The sequence below is a fragment of the Poecilia reticulata genome, chromosome 3 (assembly GCF_904066995.2).
Source record: "Poecilia reticulata chromosome 3, P_reticulata-male-v2, whole genome shotgun sequence".
In the NCBI taxonomy this organism is placed as follows: Eukaryota; Metazoa; Chordata; class Actinopteri; order Cyprinodontiformes; family Poeciliidae; genus Poecilia; species Poecilia reticulata.
In genome coordinates this window covers 23,209,103-23,228,946 of record NC_088832.1, presented here as the reverse complement: position 1 = coordinate 23,228,946, position 19,844 = coordinate 23,209,103, and the positions used below count along the sequence as shown (strand labels likewise).

The window sequence follows — 19,844 nt, the reverse complement described above, 5'->3', positions numbered from 1 at the left end:
TCATCTCGCCAAAACAGAAAGTTTTATACAAGAGTTTGTGTGTACCTCCATCTTTTTGTGGAGGTCTTGCTCTTTGGTCTGCGTCGCCTGCAGGCCTTGTTCGGACCGCAGCAGCTTCTGCTTCTGCTCCTCTATTTCTCTCTCCATCTGATTCTTCTGCAAGCGCAGCTAAAGTTTCCACAAAAAAAACAAACAGTGAAACTGTAGAAGTTGCATCGTTTTTGCGTCGCTCAATAAAACGCCAAAGTGAGACGCTACCTTCTCCATGTCCGCTTGAAGGACATTGTTCTCTTTTTTGGCCTGTTGGACCTCCTGCGTCAGCTTGGTTCTGGTCTGGTTGAGCTGCTGATCCAAAGCCTGATGGGAACTCTGAAGCTGAGCCAACTCCTACCAACCCAAAGCCAAAATATAACCTGAATAATAAGTCAGAATTTAATGCTCTTCCCAGAGTTTATGCACTTTTCCCACAGTAACATTGAGGAACCTTTCAAGGATTTCCAAGGTGAGTTTTCAAACTTTTCCAGCACCAAACTTTGGAGATTAAAAATAACACAAATGAAATAAAAAACACAGTTTCACTCTTAAATGATATATTTTATTACTGTTATTAATAATATCTTGTGATAGTATCCTACATTCTACATAAAATGTAACATTTAATGTTTTGAAATATCTCACTCTTATAAATCTGACTAATCCGAGAACAAAACACTAATTTAACAAAAAAAAACAAAACACAAATTTCAATGATGTTTAACATTTAAAATATAAGATCAACAGGAATAAAATATATCAAATTGACACAATGCAGTTAAGTTGAACTGAATTAAAATTAAATCTTTAAACACAATATGCAAAGTTACAAAAAATATATATAAAAAATGTTCTTGCCAAGTTTTCTGTCATTTAGCAAAAATAAATAATTGTGGTAATTATAACTGACCTAAACAAGAACAATTTAGTCTGATTTAACTTCAAACTGAGAAAAAAAATGTGTCTGTCTTTTCATTAGGTGCAGAAAAACATCTGGTTTTAACTGTAAATAATTGTTTTCCATATTTAGGCTTTTAATCAAATGTTAGATTGAATTTTATTACAGAACTGAGCAGTTTGAATATCAACCACCGCCAAGGATCCTATGCAGAAATTCAAGCATTTTCCAGGACTTACCCTGCATCTTAAAACAACAAGAACACGTTGCGTTGTTTTACCTTCTGACTGTTTCTCTCCTGGTCTTTGAGTTTCTGCTCCAGAGCTCGTCTGCAGCTCTCAGCGTTGTGCCTCTGGCAGCTCATCTCCTCAGAGACCTGCTTCAGCTTCTGCTCCACCAGGGAACACTAACACAACAGAGATCGTTTAGCTCTTCTATTCCAGGAGATGACGTCACCAAACAGAAACGGAGCCCTGGTACCTTTGCCTGCAGCTGCTGGTGGCGGTCTGCAGCCTGGCTCAGCTCGTGGCCGGCCTTGGCCAGCTCTCTGTCCCGCTCCGCCAGCTCTTTGCGGGTTTGGTTCAAGTGAGTTTGAAGTTCCTGCAACTTTGACGCTTGGTTACGAATTTCCTTTTCCTGAGCGGCCAGATTCCTCTCCAGCTCCGACACACGTCCACGCAGCTCTGATGGTGAAGACAAAAAAAAAAAAAAGCAGGTTTACAGGGAATATCTCACTCATAACATCAGAAACTAATTAGCTATGAAATCCATGAAAGTCCACCTTGGTTGAGGCTCTTCAGCTGCTCCGTCTGCTGGGACGATCCACCGGGACTCTGGACGGTTCTGGACGAACTCATCCGCTGGCTGGGTTTGATCGGCGTTTCCTCGTCCCACAGAGAAGCACCGCGTCTCTTTAGCGGCGTCTCCATCACATCCTGGCCCCGCAGGTTGTGGACCTGATCCTGCTGTTGCCATGGGAATATGGATGACCCAGCTTGGCGGGCGGCGATGTCCTTGTGGCTGACGGATGACTGATTCAGCAACTGAAGGAGGACGGACACGATGAAGGTGACCTGTTGTGGCTCCTTAAATAGATCTACGTGTTCGTTACATTTTTTTTACACAAAAGTTAAGATTTTAGTTTTGGTCAGTTTTGTCCATTTGGATCTCCTTTCAGAATGAGCCGTTTTAATGAGTCTTGTCACTTTAAATCCCAGTGACCTGCTGCTGGCCACAATCCCAGCTCAACATTTACACATGAATATAGCTGCAAACAGATGCACATTTATACAACTATACATCTTTGAAAAGCAGAAGTGGAGCCTCCTGCACAACCAACATGAATGTAGTAAGTGATTTCTGGCTGGTAAGTATTCGACAAAACACTTCTCTTTTCCAGCAGCCATTGTACAGCAAATACAGCAGTAAAACCAGCTGACCAAACATCCTGGAGTCCTACTTGAGTTGCTAGGTAACGGGCTGGACTCTGTGATAGTTGCTAAGAAACAACACAGTGCCCGTAGAATGTGACTTAATAATCAGGAGGATTTTAAAATGGCTCATTTTCTAGACACTAAAAAACATTTAACTTATAGCCAAAAATGACTTTTTAAGTGTTGGGGTTGTTTTTAGAAGCAGTTAAGTCCCAAATGGAAATACAAAAACATGCAAAATGTGAATTTTGCTTAATACGTCCGCATTAAAACTACAATTAAAGAAATCAGACATCATGAAAAGTAAAACTCACCTTGGCCTGCAACATTTTGAGCTCACTTTCCAGCTTTCTTCTTTCCTCCACTTCATGGTTGTACTTTTCCTGAAGCTCCTCCAGTTTGCCGTCTGCAAAGACACACGAGTGAGACCTGCAAACATGACGGCTCAGACCAAACTCAAGGCCCCTGCAAACCAGGATACCTTGCTGTCTGTGTGCAGCGACAGGCGCTGGCGTAGCAAAAGTCTTCTGTGGAGTGCTGAACGTCTGCAGGTCGGAGGAAGAGGTGGACAGCGAGGAAGATCCAGCAGGTTGAGAGCGATCAAGCTCAGTTTTGTACCTGAAGGAAAATAGACACGTTTGCAAAAACAAACAAACAAACAATAATGGTCCTAATGAGGTAACGGGAACCAAAAACAAACCCACTTCTTGAGTTCTTGCTCCAGACGATCGATGGTCTTCTTGCAGGAGTTAAGTTGACCCTCCAGGTAGCTCACCTGAGTCCAAGGGGGCAAACCAGTTAAAACCACACATTTTTTACCATTTTCATTCACAAACTTCAATGTATTTTATTAATATTTTACATGTTAAACATAAACTATGACTCATTTTTCAGGACAATAAATACAGTACAACCTCCCAGCAGAGCCTACACTTCCTTGGTTTTTTGTGAGAAACGGACCTGCTGCTCTTTGACTCCGAGGTCATGAACGACCTTCTGACGAGTTTTCTCCAAAGCGTCACACGACTCAATCATCGACTGGTTTTCTCTTTTCAAAGCCGAGATCTCGGTGCGTTCGCTGTCCACCTGAAGAACCGAGTGTTCAAGTTACTCGCACAAACGTGTCGACGTCACAAACCCGCCCGGCCCGCTCCGAGTGAAAACTGACCTTCTGCTTCTGTTTCTGCAGGGCAGCTTCCAGAGAGTCCAGCTGAAACTGCTTCTGTGTCCGTTCCTTCTTCAGTTTGTCCAGTTGGATCTCCATCTCCTGGATCTTCTGCAGGGCTTTCCCTGGAAGTCCATCCTTCCACTCCTCCACCGCCCAGCTCATGGCCTAAAACCTCAACCAGAGACCCAATCATTTATCACACGTTGGAGACGGAACAAAGCAGCTGGATGGACCAACGAAACTGGCTTTGGTTTTATCTTTAAATTCTGAATTAACCCACCAGAACACAATTTCACTGTTCTAGAAAGTTACTTGTTAATTTCATCTCCAAGTGAAGTCAGTTCCACCTCAAACTGCCATCAGGCAACATTCAAGACCAAAAACCAAAGAGGTCACGGCCCTCTGGGTCTTAACTCCCCAGTTCTCCCAGCTAAAGGGAAACAGACCCAAAACAAAACAAAAAATTCTAAATAATTTATTTTTAGGCTTGTTTTCTGCTTTAGTTGACTGTAATATACAGACTTCTGATTTGTGCTACTGTTTGATACGTATTTATAGGCTTTGTGCCATTTTCTTGTGTTGGATATAATGCGTTTTAATTAGAGTTTTTACAACATTGATGCTCAATGAACAAAATTAAATTAGTGTTTGAATTTATGCTGTCATGGCCAACACCGTTTAATCGCATAATAAATTAAAATGAGCTCAATCATTTTCATTCTGATTAATATTTATTGAATGGAAATTTTGTTTACAGAGACATCATAATCCATTTTATATACGATTTTGGTTCAAGTGTTTTTAAATTTTCATCTCACTTATTATATTTGGTTGTTGTGTTTTATTTTGCATATTTAAAATGTTTCATTTAAGTGCTCTCTACAAAATTAAAGGGCAAGTTTGTGTTATTATGCCATTATTTATACATTACATGAAAATAGTCACAAAACAAAATCGTTTATCGCAATAAATACTGGGACATTTACCGTCCAGAAAAACGCGTCATTGTGACAAAAATATGAGTTACAAAGGTTTAGTAGTAAATCATAGATCCAACCTGACCTCCTGGAGAATCTTTTATCAATTTTTATATAAAACATTTGGGAAATATTTTTACATCACATCAGTTTTAAAGTTAAAAAATCCCATGTGGCTCTCTTGTCAAAATAACTAAGAGTTGCCTTAAATAACTTAGAATATTAAAAATGTTCTGTATTGCATATCATGAAAACATTAATATGTATTTTAGTAGAGCTGAACATTAAAAACAACCAACTGAGCTAATTTGACAAAGTTCATAAGATCCTGATTATTCAAATAATGAAAAGTATTTCAAAAAGGATTTTTGGCAAATTAAGGCCTAAAGTTATCAGGAAAACATGCAGCTGCGACGCCTCTGCTAAATATTGCGATGAAGATGATGATCGTACAGCGCCTTCCTCTCTCTGTGAACTTTACATCTGAGCCACTAAAATGTCCGTCAGGTGTGATCAATAAGGTTAGACTCAATCCAACTGGCAAATATAGTATTGATATGTACAGCCTGAATGAAAAACATTTAAAAAGAAACTAGTCTTACCAATACGGTCACAGCTAACAATTACTTCAGTAATGAATTATTCTATTGAATTTTCAGACAATTCAGAGAACAAGTTGGCACATTCTGCAGATTTTTCATTTAACCACCTGAGCCTTTTAGACATTGTTAAAAGATTAAAACAAATAATTCAATTCATTTTTTTATTGCCTAAAATGCAATAACACAGCTTTCCTTTAATGAATTTCCTCCAAGTTAAGCTAAAACTGACAGTTTTGAGGAAAACATACTTCCAGAAAATTGTGTTTTTTATCTAAAATATTACATTTTGTACATTTTTGGCCTAATTACTGCTCCGAATAATTATTTTTTTCAGCTCATTGCCTTTTTTGAGTGTGTAAACTCCTGTTAACCATTAATCGATTAGTAAATATATTGACGATAATTTTAAAAATCGATTCATCACCATTAATCTGGTTAATAGTCTCAGCCATACTTATCAAATATGACATCCAAGCAATCATTTGTCACAATGTACACATTGGCTTTGCTTCTTTAAATGTTTGATTTCTTGGTAGATCTCTTCAATAAATAAACAACTTTTCCCTTTGGGTTCACTGCAAACAGAGACCCCAGATAGTGTGATATCCAGCTACTGACAAAAACATTTTTCTTTGAAAATATATATGAATACTGCAATATTTTAAGCAAAAAATGAGTCTGAGTTTGTATGGGTTAATAACTTATTTTAAATCAAATGTTTTTGTTTTGATCGTATCACAGCATGCAGAATTTGTGGAAAAGGTTATTAAAACGGATTATGTTTCAATAAAACAACGATAGAAAAAGATGAAAAATATATCTTTTTGTTTAAATTATATGCTCACAACCTATAGATACGTAATGTGTAATCGGTACGTCTGTTTGTTCTGCAATGAGGTCGGTAATAAGCTAGCAGAATTAGCATCATTAATCGACGTCAGTGCACACATAAATAAATGAAAACTACAAACATGAATAAAAAATATTTTTGTATGATTCTGAGCCAACAAGCACACATCTGAAACATGAGTGAAAACACCGCTAATCGTAAAGAAAAGCATTAAAAACGTTCAGCTACAGTTTCCATTGTAGTTTATCGTTAGGTTGATCGTGTTGAATTGTTTCAACGAAAATATAAAACCTAACTTAAACTTAGATCTTGACCGATCCACAGCTTGAAGATTGGCAACTCTAATAAATACCGACTCATATTTTCAAAATACCTTCAGAGATTATTTTTAACATATGAAGATATAAAGTATAAGCTTGTCTACACTTACTTTGGGCGCGACGCTTCTTGCTCGACTTTAGAAAATTCAAACTGTAGTTGAGGAAGCGTTCGTTCCCTTAGCTACACATCTATTGGTCCAGTCAAACTGACGTCACGACGCATATACCGCACCTGATTGGCTTACTTGTTACTCTTTCCACAGTGCCCCTTGTGGTGTCAGCATGTCAATACACACTACAGACAGAAACGTCCCATCTGTATTAACAGAAATACAGCAGCTTGGTATCATGACCCAGGCAAACTCAAAATTAATCTCGATAAATTAGAATATCCTCAAAAGTGAGAAATATATTAGCAACAGGTTGATCATATGGATGCTTACATTATGGATGTTTACATATGGATGATTCCGGAATTACACCGGTCATGGTGACAGCATGTTGGCGTTGTTACGTTAGTTCTGATTTGCTTTGTTTGTAGACTTTTGTTCATATTTTTGTTTGGAGAGTTTTACCCTCTGGTTTTGAATGTTTTTTTTTTGTTGTTTTTTTTGCAGTTATCATGTGTAACCTTGAAAACAAGGTGTTTTTACAACTAGGAGCAGCTGATTAGCATCTCATCATAATCAACCAGTATTATACTACGTCTTTTTTTTTCTAAAAAATAAAAAAAACAAAAAACCTTTCACAAGCAATAATTTTAAAGCAGAATGTTTCACTTTTTCTGCTATGGGGCATTGAACAGCATAATTTAGAGAAAAAGTAAAATAAAAAATTTAAAAAAAAACATGGAAGAAAAATAAAAGTGCTTTGAACTCCGATTCAAAACATTTTCAGTTACAAAATCTGAATCGATAGAGTGCGGATAGTTTAATCATCATTTATTAGTTTTCATTTAAAACATAATGAAAAATCATAGACTTACATCTTTTTTGCATTCCAACAGAATAACATTCATGCTTGGTAATTCATTACAGAAACATGCAGAAAGGATTACAAAGAATTAAAAAACAACAGATTCGTTTGAACAGCCAAGGGAAAAAATGTCTTACTAAATGCTGCGCTTACGTTTGGACAGACAGTCCAAACAGTGTTTGGCTTATGCAAAGCCTCTGCATCTTCTTCTCTTGCAGAAATATACAAACATGATTATGTGGGCTGTACTGAGCTGCTGAAATGGTGCTTGTCACATTACAGCTATAAGGCAGGCACCTTGCAGATGCATCGTTTTTAATAGAGTTGACAGTCACATAAGCAGGAGATGCTACAAATACAACCACAGAAAACTCATCACAAGGTTACGTCAGTCTGTAGGCCACATTGATGTGGTGCATTGAGTTCACTGAACAGTAAACAGGAGAAGCTACTGGTTTCTGATGACAATCCACTGACAGCGAAACTGTCCACTTCTGGATAAACCATGTTTAAGTTTGACATCATTTAGTCACATTGAGAATACAAAACACGAGTGCAAGGAAAACCCTTAGATAAGGCCCAGGTGATCTTTGCTGCAAAGCTTCCGTTGCCTGACAAATTAAGAGCTAAAACATCAAAAAAGGGAAAGAAGTATTTCTTGGTGGTTTTAGATTTATACTGCAAAATCAAAAAATGTTACTAAGTACTTTTGGTCTAGTTTCAGGTGTTAATGTCTTAGTACACTTGAAATAAGACAAAACTAACTCATAATTAAATTTTCAGCAAGAGATGGTTTGTTTTAAATCAGCGATTCCTAAATATTGACTAAAACGTACAAGTTTAACTAATTTCACCAAGATATTTCATGTTACAAGTGAAATAATATCCCAGGAAAACTTGTAGTTTTTTAAAAACTAATACTAAGGAATTATTTACTCAAAACAAAAAATAGCTGATGAGCTACTTATGAGTTAGTTTTGTCCCATTTCAAGAGTACCGAGATATTTTCACTACAAACTGGACCAAAAATACTTGGTGAGATTGTTTTTATTTTTGCAGTGTTAAGTCTACAAAAAAGATAATTTTACAAGCGGCACCTGCCTCACACTTTAGAGTGAGGGTTTGTAGCCGCCTGAAAATTATAATATAGATTTGTCTTACTAGTATTTAATAATTTCTGCTGAAACGGTTTTTCACAAGTTGAACTGTTTGGATTTTTCTGATGGTGCAAATTAAGCAAAAATCATCAAATTTATACTTCAAAAAAGACAGTAAGCACTGAGAAACATGAAGCAGGAACATTTCTCAAAATTACATAAAGAAATATTTCTTATAGAATGTAGATATGCGACGTTCTTAGTGCATGTTAACGTCAAACCCAGACTGAGGAGAATTTGCTTTTAAAGAAACATAAAAAAAAAAAAAAACAAAGTACAGAGTTCCTGCTGTTACGACAGAACCAGAGGCTCCGGTTTCGGCCGGATCCTTGGCAGAAACTCTCAGAACATTTGGTCAAATCTCAGTCCGGTGCTCTTTCCCAGGCCCGAGTGTTTCGCTTTGGGTCGGTTACTGATCTGTGAAGGTCACACGATCAGTCGACTGCCAGTCAGCTGGCTGAATAAAACCTCCACTCTGCTAATTTATTTGTAATAAAGAAAAAAAAATCTATTTGGAAATATTTCCCGTTGTGAAAAGCACAAACACTGATAATGTAGAAACTAAAGCAGCAACAGCATCGCATTTTTGCTACTTCGCTGCAAACTGGACGTCTGAAATGCAGCTGACTGCAGGGTTGCTACTCGAGCAGATTGTCCGACTAACCAGCTAAAACACAGAATGACAAAAAAATTTACCAAATACTTTACTGTAATAATGTATATGCGACCCTTTTTTAGCAGTAAATAAAAAAATATACATTGTTGTTTTCAACTTTGATGTGATATTTTTCTCATTCTCTTCTTTTTTTGAAAAGAGAGAGCAGCCAAGATAAGAACTGATCACTTCATCTGAAAAAAACAAAACAAACAGAAACATAAACAAATGCATAATAAGTCAATCATGCAACACTTCCCTTCAACAAACCACAACGCGCTGCGAGACCTCTCTGTTGCTACAGAGTGTTTGATGCATGGCCAGTCTTAGTGTTAAATCACAGTTTCACTGAGTGCGACCATAAACTGTGCTGTGGTGGTAAACAGACAGGCTGTGACCCAGTGACTAATCTGGAAGGACACATGCAGCTCGAAATGCTGCAGAAACACAAACAGTCTGGAGACGAATCCACAAAACACTGAGTGGAAAAGCAGGACGAAGGTGGAAGCCACCAGGCGAAAGCTTGACTTTCTTCAGAAGGCAGCTTCAAAAGGCAGGACGATGAGTTCAGTTTGACGGTGAAAAACAAAATACTTCAGGGGTTTTTAAATTAATTCCAAAAAGCAAACCTAGTTAAAGTCCAGTATGTGAAGAAATCGGGGACAGGTAAAAAAACATAATCCAGTCAGAACGCATGTGCATAAAGTGAGGCAGGAAAATAAAAAAGGTGCAAAAACAGAGGAAAAGGATGCATGCCATGCTTTGGAGATGTGTGTTTTGTTGCTTTTTAAGGAGGTCCCAGTTTAAGTTTCTCTTTCTCCTGGTTTATTTCTGGTCCAGGATTTCCCGTTTGACCTCTGCTACATAATGGTGGTCTTTCCCATGAGCCACCTCCATGATGGCCAACGCCTGAGGAGAAATACAGACATGATTGACACAGACACTCATAAGGCATCCAGTCAATAAACTGATTTTATGGATTAATCACATTTTTGTTGTTTTAGGATTATATTTTTGGTAAATCTGGATTTTGTTTCCACCAATAAACTCCTTGGGTTTCCATAGTTTAGAGCCGCCAACTTGTTTGTTTTTTACAGTTTATATTTATTTGGACGTTGAATTCAGGTGAACTCTACAGCAGAGTAGCAGGGCCGGGCTACGATATTTTAATTATGAGAATAAAGTCATAAAACAATAATGCAGTCGTAGTAAGACAAGAAGCTGTACGACAATAAAGTCAAAAATAATCCAAAGCTCTTGAGAACAGTTTTAAACGGGATAATGGAGGATCATTGTTATAATTTGCTGAAGGTTGAATCTCGGAAAGAGGAGCTTCTTAAAGAGACAGAGGCCTAATTTCAAGGCATCTAACTGCAAAGTCAATTTTTTTTTCAAAGTTATGTTTGATTTAAACATTTTTATAACAACTGGTGCCTGGAAAATACATAATGCCCCTTTAAGTGATTTTTTAATCTTGAAACATTTACTCAGTGCTACACTGTGCTTGACATCAGTGTTTTGAATAGACTGGTACAGGGAATGTTTGAAAATAAAACAAATATCTTTAATTTGGTTTCCTCAGACACAACATTGCAAATCAAGGTTTCTCTACAATCTGTTTATAGAGAGAAGATGTTTCCTGCTGGCAACTCTGCCAAAGAAGCCATGTTATTTACTTTTAAAATAAACTTACAAACTTTAAAATTTTATTTCCTGAGGCAAAAATGACACGAATAAATTCAAAAATTACCTTTTTCAAAGCTTTGACACCTTGAGATTTCTTTTCAAGTCCCAAGTAGAGACGGCCCAGCTTCAGGTACATGGACGCCACATTGAGAGAGTAGGTCGGGTAGTGAACACTGCGGAGAAAATGGCAACGCATCAACCCAAGAAGAGGATGGAGTTACTGAGACAAACGGTTTGCTTTGGTTTTGGTGCTTCAGTAATTAAAAACACAGCTGCCTTCAACAGTAACAAATGGAAACTCTGGGTTTAAAAACCACAGAGGTCAGGCAGGCTGAACATGAATAAAAAGAGAACATTTAATATAAAGCAGCAAATAGAATGGTAAGCGCCAAACATGCTGGAGTTTTGCTTCGGTTGCTAGGTGACGGGCTGGGCCTGGCTGGGGTTGCTAGGTAACGGCGCAGTGGAAATTCCAGACACCAAAAAAAAACCCATTAACTTATTGCCTTATTGGACAGTTTTTATAAAGCAGGTTTTATTGTTTTTAGAAACAATTGAGACCCAAATGGAAGGATAGAAACCTCCTAAATGTGAATTTTTAATATATATTTTAATTTAAATAAAAGGAAATGCTGGGTTTTAAATCACTGAGGTCAGATGAGTTGAGCATGGAAAACAAAAGAGCTTGTTTAATGTAACTGTTGAAGCAAATGGTTTCATAAAGACTACCAAGTGTCATTTGGATCAAAAACCCACTCTGCTCTCAAACGTCTCCTCAAACCTCTGAATGGACCTTCTGGTTTGGGACGCATCACATCGGTTTACCTGTACGGCTGAACGATTTTCTCCCCGTAGCTCATGGCGCCGTCCCAGTCCTGCATGTAGAGACACACGCCCATGGCCTGATACATCATGTGCAGCATGTAGACGTTGGTGTCTGCAAAAATAGCTCCCATCTTCTCCAGGCTGAGCTCACACATCTCCAGCAGCTCGCCGGGATGTGCAACAGAGTCAAGGAGAAACGACAAACAGCAGGAGGCACAGAGACACGAGACAGGAGAGATTACACAGGGAAAGCTCTAATGAGAACAGGATATTTTTGTAGTGCTTGGCTCTTCTGAACTCTTCAATGACATTTTTGGCATAATGGACCATAGACTGGATTTCCTTTGGTTCTGGCGGAGAGCTCAGCTTCCTGATCTCCATTTTTGCTTTATCCTGCACGACGAGAAAAGCAGTAAATAATCGTAAGGTTTCCAGATGGAAACTACAACACAGAAAACACTGGTATGCTTGTATTTCTGTTGCTTTTAATACAGTGCCTTACAAAAGCATCTACTTTAACATTTTATGCAATTTAAATGTGAGAAATTTCATGTGATGAGCAAAACAATTCATTTGGGAACACTGTATTTGAAGGGATTTTCATAAGACTCATAAACAAGACATGACACCAGGTGTCATGAACATTGTTACAAAGTGTCATAATGACACTTTTAATGGAAAGTTGACTTTTAACAGACTTTTAGTGCAAGTTTTAATGCAACTTTGCATAAAAGTGTCATAATTTACATTGAATGGTAATTGTTTTTCTGTTCATCCTTAAAATTAGTTTACAGATTAACTAGTGATTCTACTTTCATTTTTTAATTAAAATTATTTTCAACAGCCTGACTCTTAAGTTAACTTTATCTATCAGTTTGCTATATTTTGGCAGTGCTACACAGAAGGCTGGCAAACCAACTCAGCAGGTTGTACCATTTGTTTGCAGGGAGGAGGAAACTTTGGTTATTACTTTAGTTTAATTTGACTATTTCTTTAGTGTTTTTTTTATAGTCAGTTCAGTTCTAATACCATTTGTTTAATTTAAAAAAGACAGAGTATAGTTCTGACCAGTTTTTGTTTGCTAGTTAAGCTTCTGTGTGTTTATTTAATTACTTTGTGTTGCCAGCAGTGGTTTGATCAGCCTCTCAAGTTCCACTCATGTTTTGTTCATTGGGTCAGTTTGTGCTCCACTTGCAGTCTGTTGTGTTGACCTCTGCTTTGGGCTCAAATCATCATTTTAGCACCATTTTTGACCATTTTGTAATAAATTAAGGCTATTTTTGGAAACCATTTGGTCTGTGTAGATCCCTCACATTTACCAAATAATGCTGCCTTGACACTTTTAATTCAACTTTGCATTAAGGTGTCATTATTCATGAAGACTCCTTCATGTTTATGACAGATGTTATGTATTTTTTTCTTTTTTCCCAGATCACACCAGTCTTACCTGTTTAGACTGTTTGTTTATAAATGCCCTAAGAAGCTGTACTACTAGTTTAATTATACAGTTTACTGTACAGTGGCGATAAATCCAATCCAATCAATCTATCAAAATATTATGTTTATAACATGATATGTCAATCTTATGCATACCCCTTAACTACACTGTTCTATCCTCATTAGATAAAAAGAGTTTGAGGACTTCAGCAGCGATCACCTTTGACCTGCTGGTGCACTCGGTGCACTGGCACATGAAGAAGTAGGAATCTAACAGCCTCTCTCTCCGGTCCTCTGTTGGATACAGCAGGTCTATGTAACTGTCAAAGATCTGCAAAAAAGAAATCAATTAAGAATAAAGAGAACATTTTTTATTTAAATTTTGGCAAAAACAGAAGCTTTGTCTTTTACCTCTTCCCCTGGGTTTATCTCTTGAACGGCTCTGACCTCAGCCACTGTGCCTTTATAGGTCACAATAACATTTGGACTACAGCTGTGGTTCATCAGCGCTACACTGGAAGGAGAAGGCATCATTTCAATTAATTACATCTTAAAAGGAGATAAAGATGGAAAAATACCTGCATAACAGAAGAGAAGAAAGTTATGTGTAGGGCTGAAACGATTAATCATGATTAATCATGATTAATTATCGTCATTAATTGATTCTTGACAAAATCGCCAACCGACTAATCATCAACTGGAGTATGAAAATTCAAAAAAGGTAAACTGCTGAAAGAACAACACACTCAGAGCAATAATTTAGCCAGAACTGTACAAAAAATATAAACATTTTGTATTTAAGATGAACATATGTTCAACCCAGAGTTTCTTAAGTGGCAGTTTTGGCTTCACCTGGTTCAAATTCTGTAAAAAAAATGTTTTAAGTGTCTTTTTTAATCCAATTATTAATTGGTTAACCCAAAAGATGATCACCAGGTCAGTCCTACACTGTACTGAGTTTAAGTCAAGAAGAAAAGCCTAAGCTTTTCACATGTTGATGTTAAAGTATAAATGCTAGGTTATTGTCTTATAGGTAATAAAATTTTTATTTTCTGATTTATAAGGGGAAATGAATGACTTGTTATTTACATTTTTAAGTGTTGTTAATAGTGTATAAAAATATTCAGGTGGTTAAATAAAAAAATTTTATTAAAAAGAAAATTGGCAAAATGTGGCAATTTCGTTTCCCAATTAATTGTCAGAATAATCAATACAATAATCAATTACAAAAACCCGACCCTGGATAAGCGGAATAAAATGGATGGATGAATTACAAAAACAGTAATTAGTTGCAGCCCTGGTTACACAGAGAGTATTTAACAGTTTTTGTGATGATTTGTAAAGTATTTACTCAGGAAAAACAGCTGATCCTAGATGGGAGAGCTCTTCGTCCTCTATGGTGAACCCATTACAGTTTACCTGGAAACAGACAAAAAAACAACAATAAAGAAACCAGAGTTCAGATATATGATGACAAAGCAAACGTTGCAGACTAAAGTGCTGTGAAACATCCGATAGGATGGAGGACGTCCTGCAGCACAGATTAAATGTAGCCTTGAGATAAGAGGCTAAAGAGCTTGTTTCCATTAGTGCAGTGTGAAAGCAAAGAGGCCACGGCTCCGCCAGACGGATCAAATTAAAGAGATAAGAGCTGCAGACCGGATCCAGTCAGCCAGCGATTTGATGTCCTGCAGGCACCAACATGCTCCACTCCTGCTGTTCACCAATATAAATAAAAACACTTCCATTTCCCATTGGTTCACCATTTATCTGGTAAAACTGGAGGAACAGAGGTCAGTTATAATTTGAATGATAACATCCAACACTAAAAAAAACAAACATTGTCAAGTTACAATCACAAACTTTAACTTAAGGAAAACACAAATTGGCACATAGTGTAAGCACTTTTTAGTAAATACTCTTATAAATGAGTTGTTCACTGTATTCAGACCCTTAACTATGATGCCACAAAATAAAAACATTTAAAACCCAGAGAGGTTTTTGGCCTCGTTTCTTTTTAGAAACATTTGTCTGGAGCCACAAAAGCAACAAGACCCATTAAAAACAAAGAGCTCATTGATTTTTAAAATGCCAGTTTTGTTTGGTTTATGGTTCAATTAAAGAACCGCATTTATTAAAATATTTATGCACCATTACTGTTATTCTGTTGTAGATTTTAAACCGTAATTACATCAAGAAAAATCCAGAAAACATTTTTATTACTATTTTTATTTAGAAACATTGCAAGAAGCATTATTCTTTTCATTTCTATGGGTTAAGAGCTGCAGATCTCTGTTCTACAGAACAGCAATCCAAATTAGTAAAAGTGTCCTCATGTGTGTAATATCATCTGAGCATAAATCCAGCTGCTGTTCTGTGAAAGCATAAGAAATTTACTAGAGCAGGGGTTTCATAACCTTTCCTTTAAATAGCTGCACCATATTTTATTTAGGTATTTCAGGGTCAAAAGTGGTGATTTAGATGCACTTCATTTCAGTAAAATATGTTAAAAGTTTGTGGAAAAATGTGAAAAAGTTACAAATCCTTCCGTAAAGTACATCACTTAGTATATTTATCAATAGAACTTTTGGTCAAATATTTATTTTATAATCAATACAGATGCTGTTCAAGGCCCATAAAAGAGTGGCCGATGTAACCATCAGCTTCATTTTGTTTATTTTGTTAATGTTTCTGATCAAAACGTTCTCAGATTTTACCTGTGCAAAGAGCTCAGTCAGAGCCTGGTCGTCAGGGAGGTCACTGATGTGTTTGGAGTAGAAATGGTGCAAAGCCGCAATGTCAGCCTGGTTTAACTCCTCCTTCTCACTGTCCATCTTATCCAGATCTGTAAGAGGCAAAAAACAGGAAATCAAAGGAGAGACAGCAGCGGTAAAAAGTATTGAACACCGCAACAGAACACAGTATATAAAGAAGAGGAGATTAGAGACGCGATTTTAGACAGAAGTTTCAAACACTCTTCACTGTAAAACCATACTGATTAGGGATGTAAACAATTAACGGCTAATTAAATTAAAATGCGTTCCAATCGAGTAACTAACAGTGTTGCAGTTTGGTCGCCATCCAGAAGAGGGCGCCACAGGTTAGCCAATACGAAATAAAAATGGCGGTTAAGACCAAAAGGCAAAATGTAACCGTCGAAACAGAGTGTCGTGTGGGGAACCTCAAAATTGACTTCAGGCGGTTATGTTTTGACATCTACCGTAGTTTACAAGTTTCACATCAACATCGATCATTCAGCCGAACGTCATGACGCGACAATTATTCATGTGTTGCGAAGGCGATAATGTAACGAGAGAAAAACGGAGCACTAAGCATTTTAATATGATGAGGACAACGATGCCAATAATCACGGTGGATTTTGAGTTAAAGCTCTTCATTTAGCTAAGTTTTAACATTAGTTTAACAGCAAGCATCGACAGTATTACTGTATGAACTCGCTTTGTTCATGTGTAGTTAAGCGTTTCACATATTTTATTATTTTTATCTTTTACTTTTGGTGTGCAGCAACCTGTGAAGTTCCTGTTTAGCTATATTTTATAAACATGTCTAGATTTAATAAAGAGAGAAAAGCATAACTTTCTCTTTATTCGCTCAGTATTAAATACAGCTGATACAAAATAATGATCAAATGTAATGTTTTTTATATTCATTGAGCATATTCTGAAAATTGTATGCTTTTATATTGAGAAAGATGGTCGGCCATTTTGATACAGGAGGTTTTTAAGAAAATGGCTAGTCGATTGTTAAGATGAATCAACTTTAGATTAACTTTTTGTTGCATTTTTTTGTATTGATGTTACTTGTTACTATTGTCTTTTTGAACTATTGTTTAGATTTTTTGTTGTACTGCAGCCTTGCCCCTACTTCCAAGACCAATTTATCCTATGGGGGACCAATAAATTATCTTATTAATAGATAACTTGCTTCCCCAGTATTGATTCATGTGCATCAACATCAGGAACCAACACCAGCATGAAGCAGTGCAGGCAGCAGCTGCTCATACGTTTGCTTTGAGTTCAGAGAAATGTTGGTGCTGACGATCCTGTGGTGAAGCAGCGGTTTGTGTGCAAGTCAGTCCCGGTACGATACCTGAGAAAGTGCCTCGCTGAAAAAAAAAAAAGTGGCAGCAGTTAACGGGAACACAGAGAGAGAAAAAAATTACAGCACCCTGTAACTTGGGATTTAAGTCCCTCAGCTCTGCAGTCATACTGAGTGAAAGAGACAGAATCAGGACTGGAGGCTACAGCGGAGAATATTAATAGACTCTGCTAAAACTACAGCGAGATCACACACAGATGAGCAAATTAACACACCGTGTAACTAAAAGTGCAGGAATATTTAACCAAACGCTCGTGCTTTAATTCACAGACTCGGATGATGACTCACGTGCTTCGAACTCTTTGAGCAGGAGCAGCCGTTCTGAAGGGGTCCGATCCGTCGTGACTCTCTTAACAGTTCAGACACAGGAGGACAGTTTAGTCACAGCACATAAATATGCAAAAGACATACAGAAAGCTTTAATCAGGACTCACATTTTAAGATGTAAACTGGTTTTCTAGATAACTTATTACTGACAAAGCTTTGCTGAAAACTACAGATTGATCATAAAAGACGGTTTCTATGCAGAGTTCACTTTCTGAGTTGTAGAGTTTAGGTTTTTACTTTGCAAAACTGTTCAAATAAAACTATTTTAGAGCCATAACGCGTAAAAGATATTTCAAGTATAAGCCAATCTAAATCGGACAATTAGCATTTAAAAAGAGGTCCACTAAATACAACACACGTCTACCCTCTTTTATTATGGTTTCAATATGTACACTGAATTAAAACAATTCAGACTATAGATTGCGATGGCTCATAAGCTTCACACTGAAACCTTCTCCTACATCTGGGGACGTTTACCTGTTTCATGATGATTCTGGCCACCAGTCTGACCGTCTCTGATGGACACCAGTTCTCCCCATATGCACACATGGCGACACACTCCAGCTTATGCATGGGCCAGTCGCCTCTCTGAGCAGACAAGAAGCACAAAGGACTCCAATCATAAATAAGGAGACCAGTAAATGCACCTAACAGGGAAATAAATAAGCAACAAATATTTTTATTATTTAATTTAAGATTTGTGTGAATTAAAAAAAAAACTAGCATTCTGTTTCATATTTATAACTCTAACCAACTAACATTATGCTACAGCAAGTTTTAACCAACAACATAACAAAAACTCATTAGACACTTTTTATTAACTATTTGTGGATAAGAACAAGATAACAAAATGGCTTCAGCAAAAACTTGCTAATTTGCTAACTTCTTTAATTAAATTGAAGAATTAAATCAGGATCTTCAAAGACCCTGCAAAAATATTTTTTTATGTAAAAATGGAAATCCTCTCTGCTGTTGGCATGATATGTGGTCCAGAAACGATCCTCTGTCATCAAAGATGAAACAGTAAAAAGACTTTGGCTCCATTTATTTCCAGGAATAAATAAGCCGGCATATAAAATAGCTTAAATCTGCAAGAGCTTCACACAATTTCAAATCGAATCTGAAAATCTCTTAGTTCCTCTGATTCATTTAGGAAAAGGGAAGCAGAAATCAAACATTTCCAAAAGAGGAAAGAAGGGAGAAAAGGCTCCTCTTACCTGACAGTCAACATTGCAGTAGTAGGCCTGCTTACATTTACCGCATTTGAAAAGATCTTCTCTCCTGCAAAAGAAAAACAGTATGATTTCATGAACCCGACAATACAAAATATTGATATATTTTACATTAAATGCAAAAACAAATTTGTCTCTAAAAGTGTTCTACACAAAACTCCGCCAGTGCGATTGTTTTAGCTTCACCTGGTTCATGTTCACTACAGGAATGCTGTTATTATTTTTTTAAATGTTTATTTTTAAAACAAGGGAATTGAATTTTTGTTTGTTTGCATCCTGTAGTGCAAACAAACTACAAAATGTGCCAATTTTTCTAACAGATTAATCGGTTAATCGTCAGAATATTTGGTAGTTGCAGCCCAATAATTTAATATATGTGCTTGCATCCAACCCGGTCATTAACCGAACCATGCGCCGTGGCCTTTTCCTGTCCTGGGACACATGGACAGCTATATTTAGCCTCATAACCTTTTGGTGGCGCAATGGCAGCCTGCGTGGGACACATGTGACCAAGTGAAAAACTACTGCTGCTTTCATTAAGCTAACTATAAAAAAATGCTACATGATGCACCAGATGTTGCGGTAAACAAGGATGATTAAGTTTCTAAATGAATCTTCCTTTCTGTTTTAAAAGGTGGTGTGGTTACACATCACCACTAGCCCACTACTCTGTTGCTCATGGCAGCCCAGGTAAGTAAATCTGCCTCTGCTACCTGCATGACTGCAGCAGGAACCAGGTGAGCTTCCTCACTGACCCATTTATTGGCGGCTGCTGCAGCTTCCTGCGAACTGAGCAGCTGAGTCAAGCTGACCTTTGAACCCGTCAGTGTTTAAAGGCGCTGCTCCTGGAGGTTCACGGAGCTGAGGAGCAGGTTACCTGGTGAAGCAGTGCTCGCAGTGAGCCCCCCTCTCATTCACCGTCAGCACGTAGGAGTAGGCAGGACAGGCGAACACCAGCTCCCCCACCGCGAAGTGCCTCACCGCCCGCAGGCCTCGGCCTCGGTCCGGGCTCAGGAACCGCTCCGTCCCCTCTATGCCTTCGTTCTTCATGGTTTGTTCAGGTCGCTGTTCTCCTCAGACTTCCACAGTCTGCTGAGTTTGCTAATCCGCTTCTGTCTGAGCCGTTTTCTTCCTCTGCGATCCTCAGCAG

At 37.6% G+C, this 19,844-nt stretch overlaps 2 protein-coding genes across 2 annotated transcripts in view; both read right to left on the bottom strand.

Moving 5' to 3' along the window:
* The window catches only part of cenpf (centromere protein F), a 29,178-nt gene extending 22,690 nt beyond the window's left edge, over positions 1-6,488 (bottom strand). The window contains exons 1-11 of the mRNA XM_081605277.1: positions 6,392-6,488; positions 3,533-3,704; positions 3,325-3,450; positions 3,069-3,139; positions 2,846-2,982; positions 2,679-2,770; positions 1,713-1,974; positions 1,412-1,614; positions 1,212-1,337; positions 259-387; positions 46-168 (exon numbers count right to left, since the gene is read on the bottom strand). Of these exons, the coding sequence (XP_081461403.1) occupies positions 46-168; positions 259-387; positions 1,212-1,337; positions 1,412-1,614; positions 1,713-1,974; positions 2,679-2,770; positions 2,846-2,982; positions 3,069-3,139; positions 3,325-3,450; positions 3,533-3,694 (1,431 nt within the window). The 5' untranslated portion in view covers positions 3,695-3,704; positions 6,392-6,488. The remainder of the gene's footprint in view (positions 1-45; positions 169-258; positions 388-1,211; positions 1,338-1,411; positions 1,615-1,712; positions 1,975-2,678; positions 2,771-2,845; positions 2,983-3,068; positions 3,140-3,324; positions 3,451-3,532; positions 3,705-6,391) is intronic.
* Positions 6,489-7,205: 717 nt separating this feature from the next.
* On the bottom strand, positions 7,206-19,844 carry smyd2a (SET and MYND domain containing 2a). The gene is made up of 12 exons (XM_008405848.2): positions 19,572-19,844; positions 18,680-18,743; positions 17,940-18,050; positions 17,424-17,484; positions 15,734-15,861; positions 14,368-14,435; positions 13,428-13,530; positions 13,237-13,347; positions 11,852-11,972; positions 11,580-11,754; positions 10,819-10,927; positions 7,206-9,977 (listed from the first exon to the last, which is right to left on the bottom strand). Exons 1-12 carry the CDS (start codon positions 19,742-19,744, stop codon positions 9,894-9,896), a joined length of 1,308 nt encoding a protein of 435 aa, XP_008404070.2. The 5' UTR covers positions 19,745-19,844; the 3' UTR covers positions 7,206-9,893.

Coding starts and splice junctions, on each gene's coding strand:
- smyd2a (XM_008405848.2), bottom strand. CDS start 19,744: ATGAAGAACGAAGGCATAGAGGGGACGGAGCGGTTCCTGAGCCCGGAC. Junction 15,862..17,423: donor GCTCAAAGAGTTCGAAGCAC/GTGAGTCATCAT, acceptor TGCCTCTTACAG/ATCTGGATAAGATGGACAGT. Junction 13,531..14,367: donor GGATCAGCTGTTTTTCCTGA/GTAAATACTTTA, acceptor TTCTCCTTCCAG/TGTAGCGCTGATGAACCACA.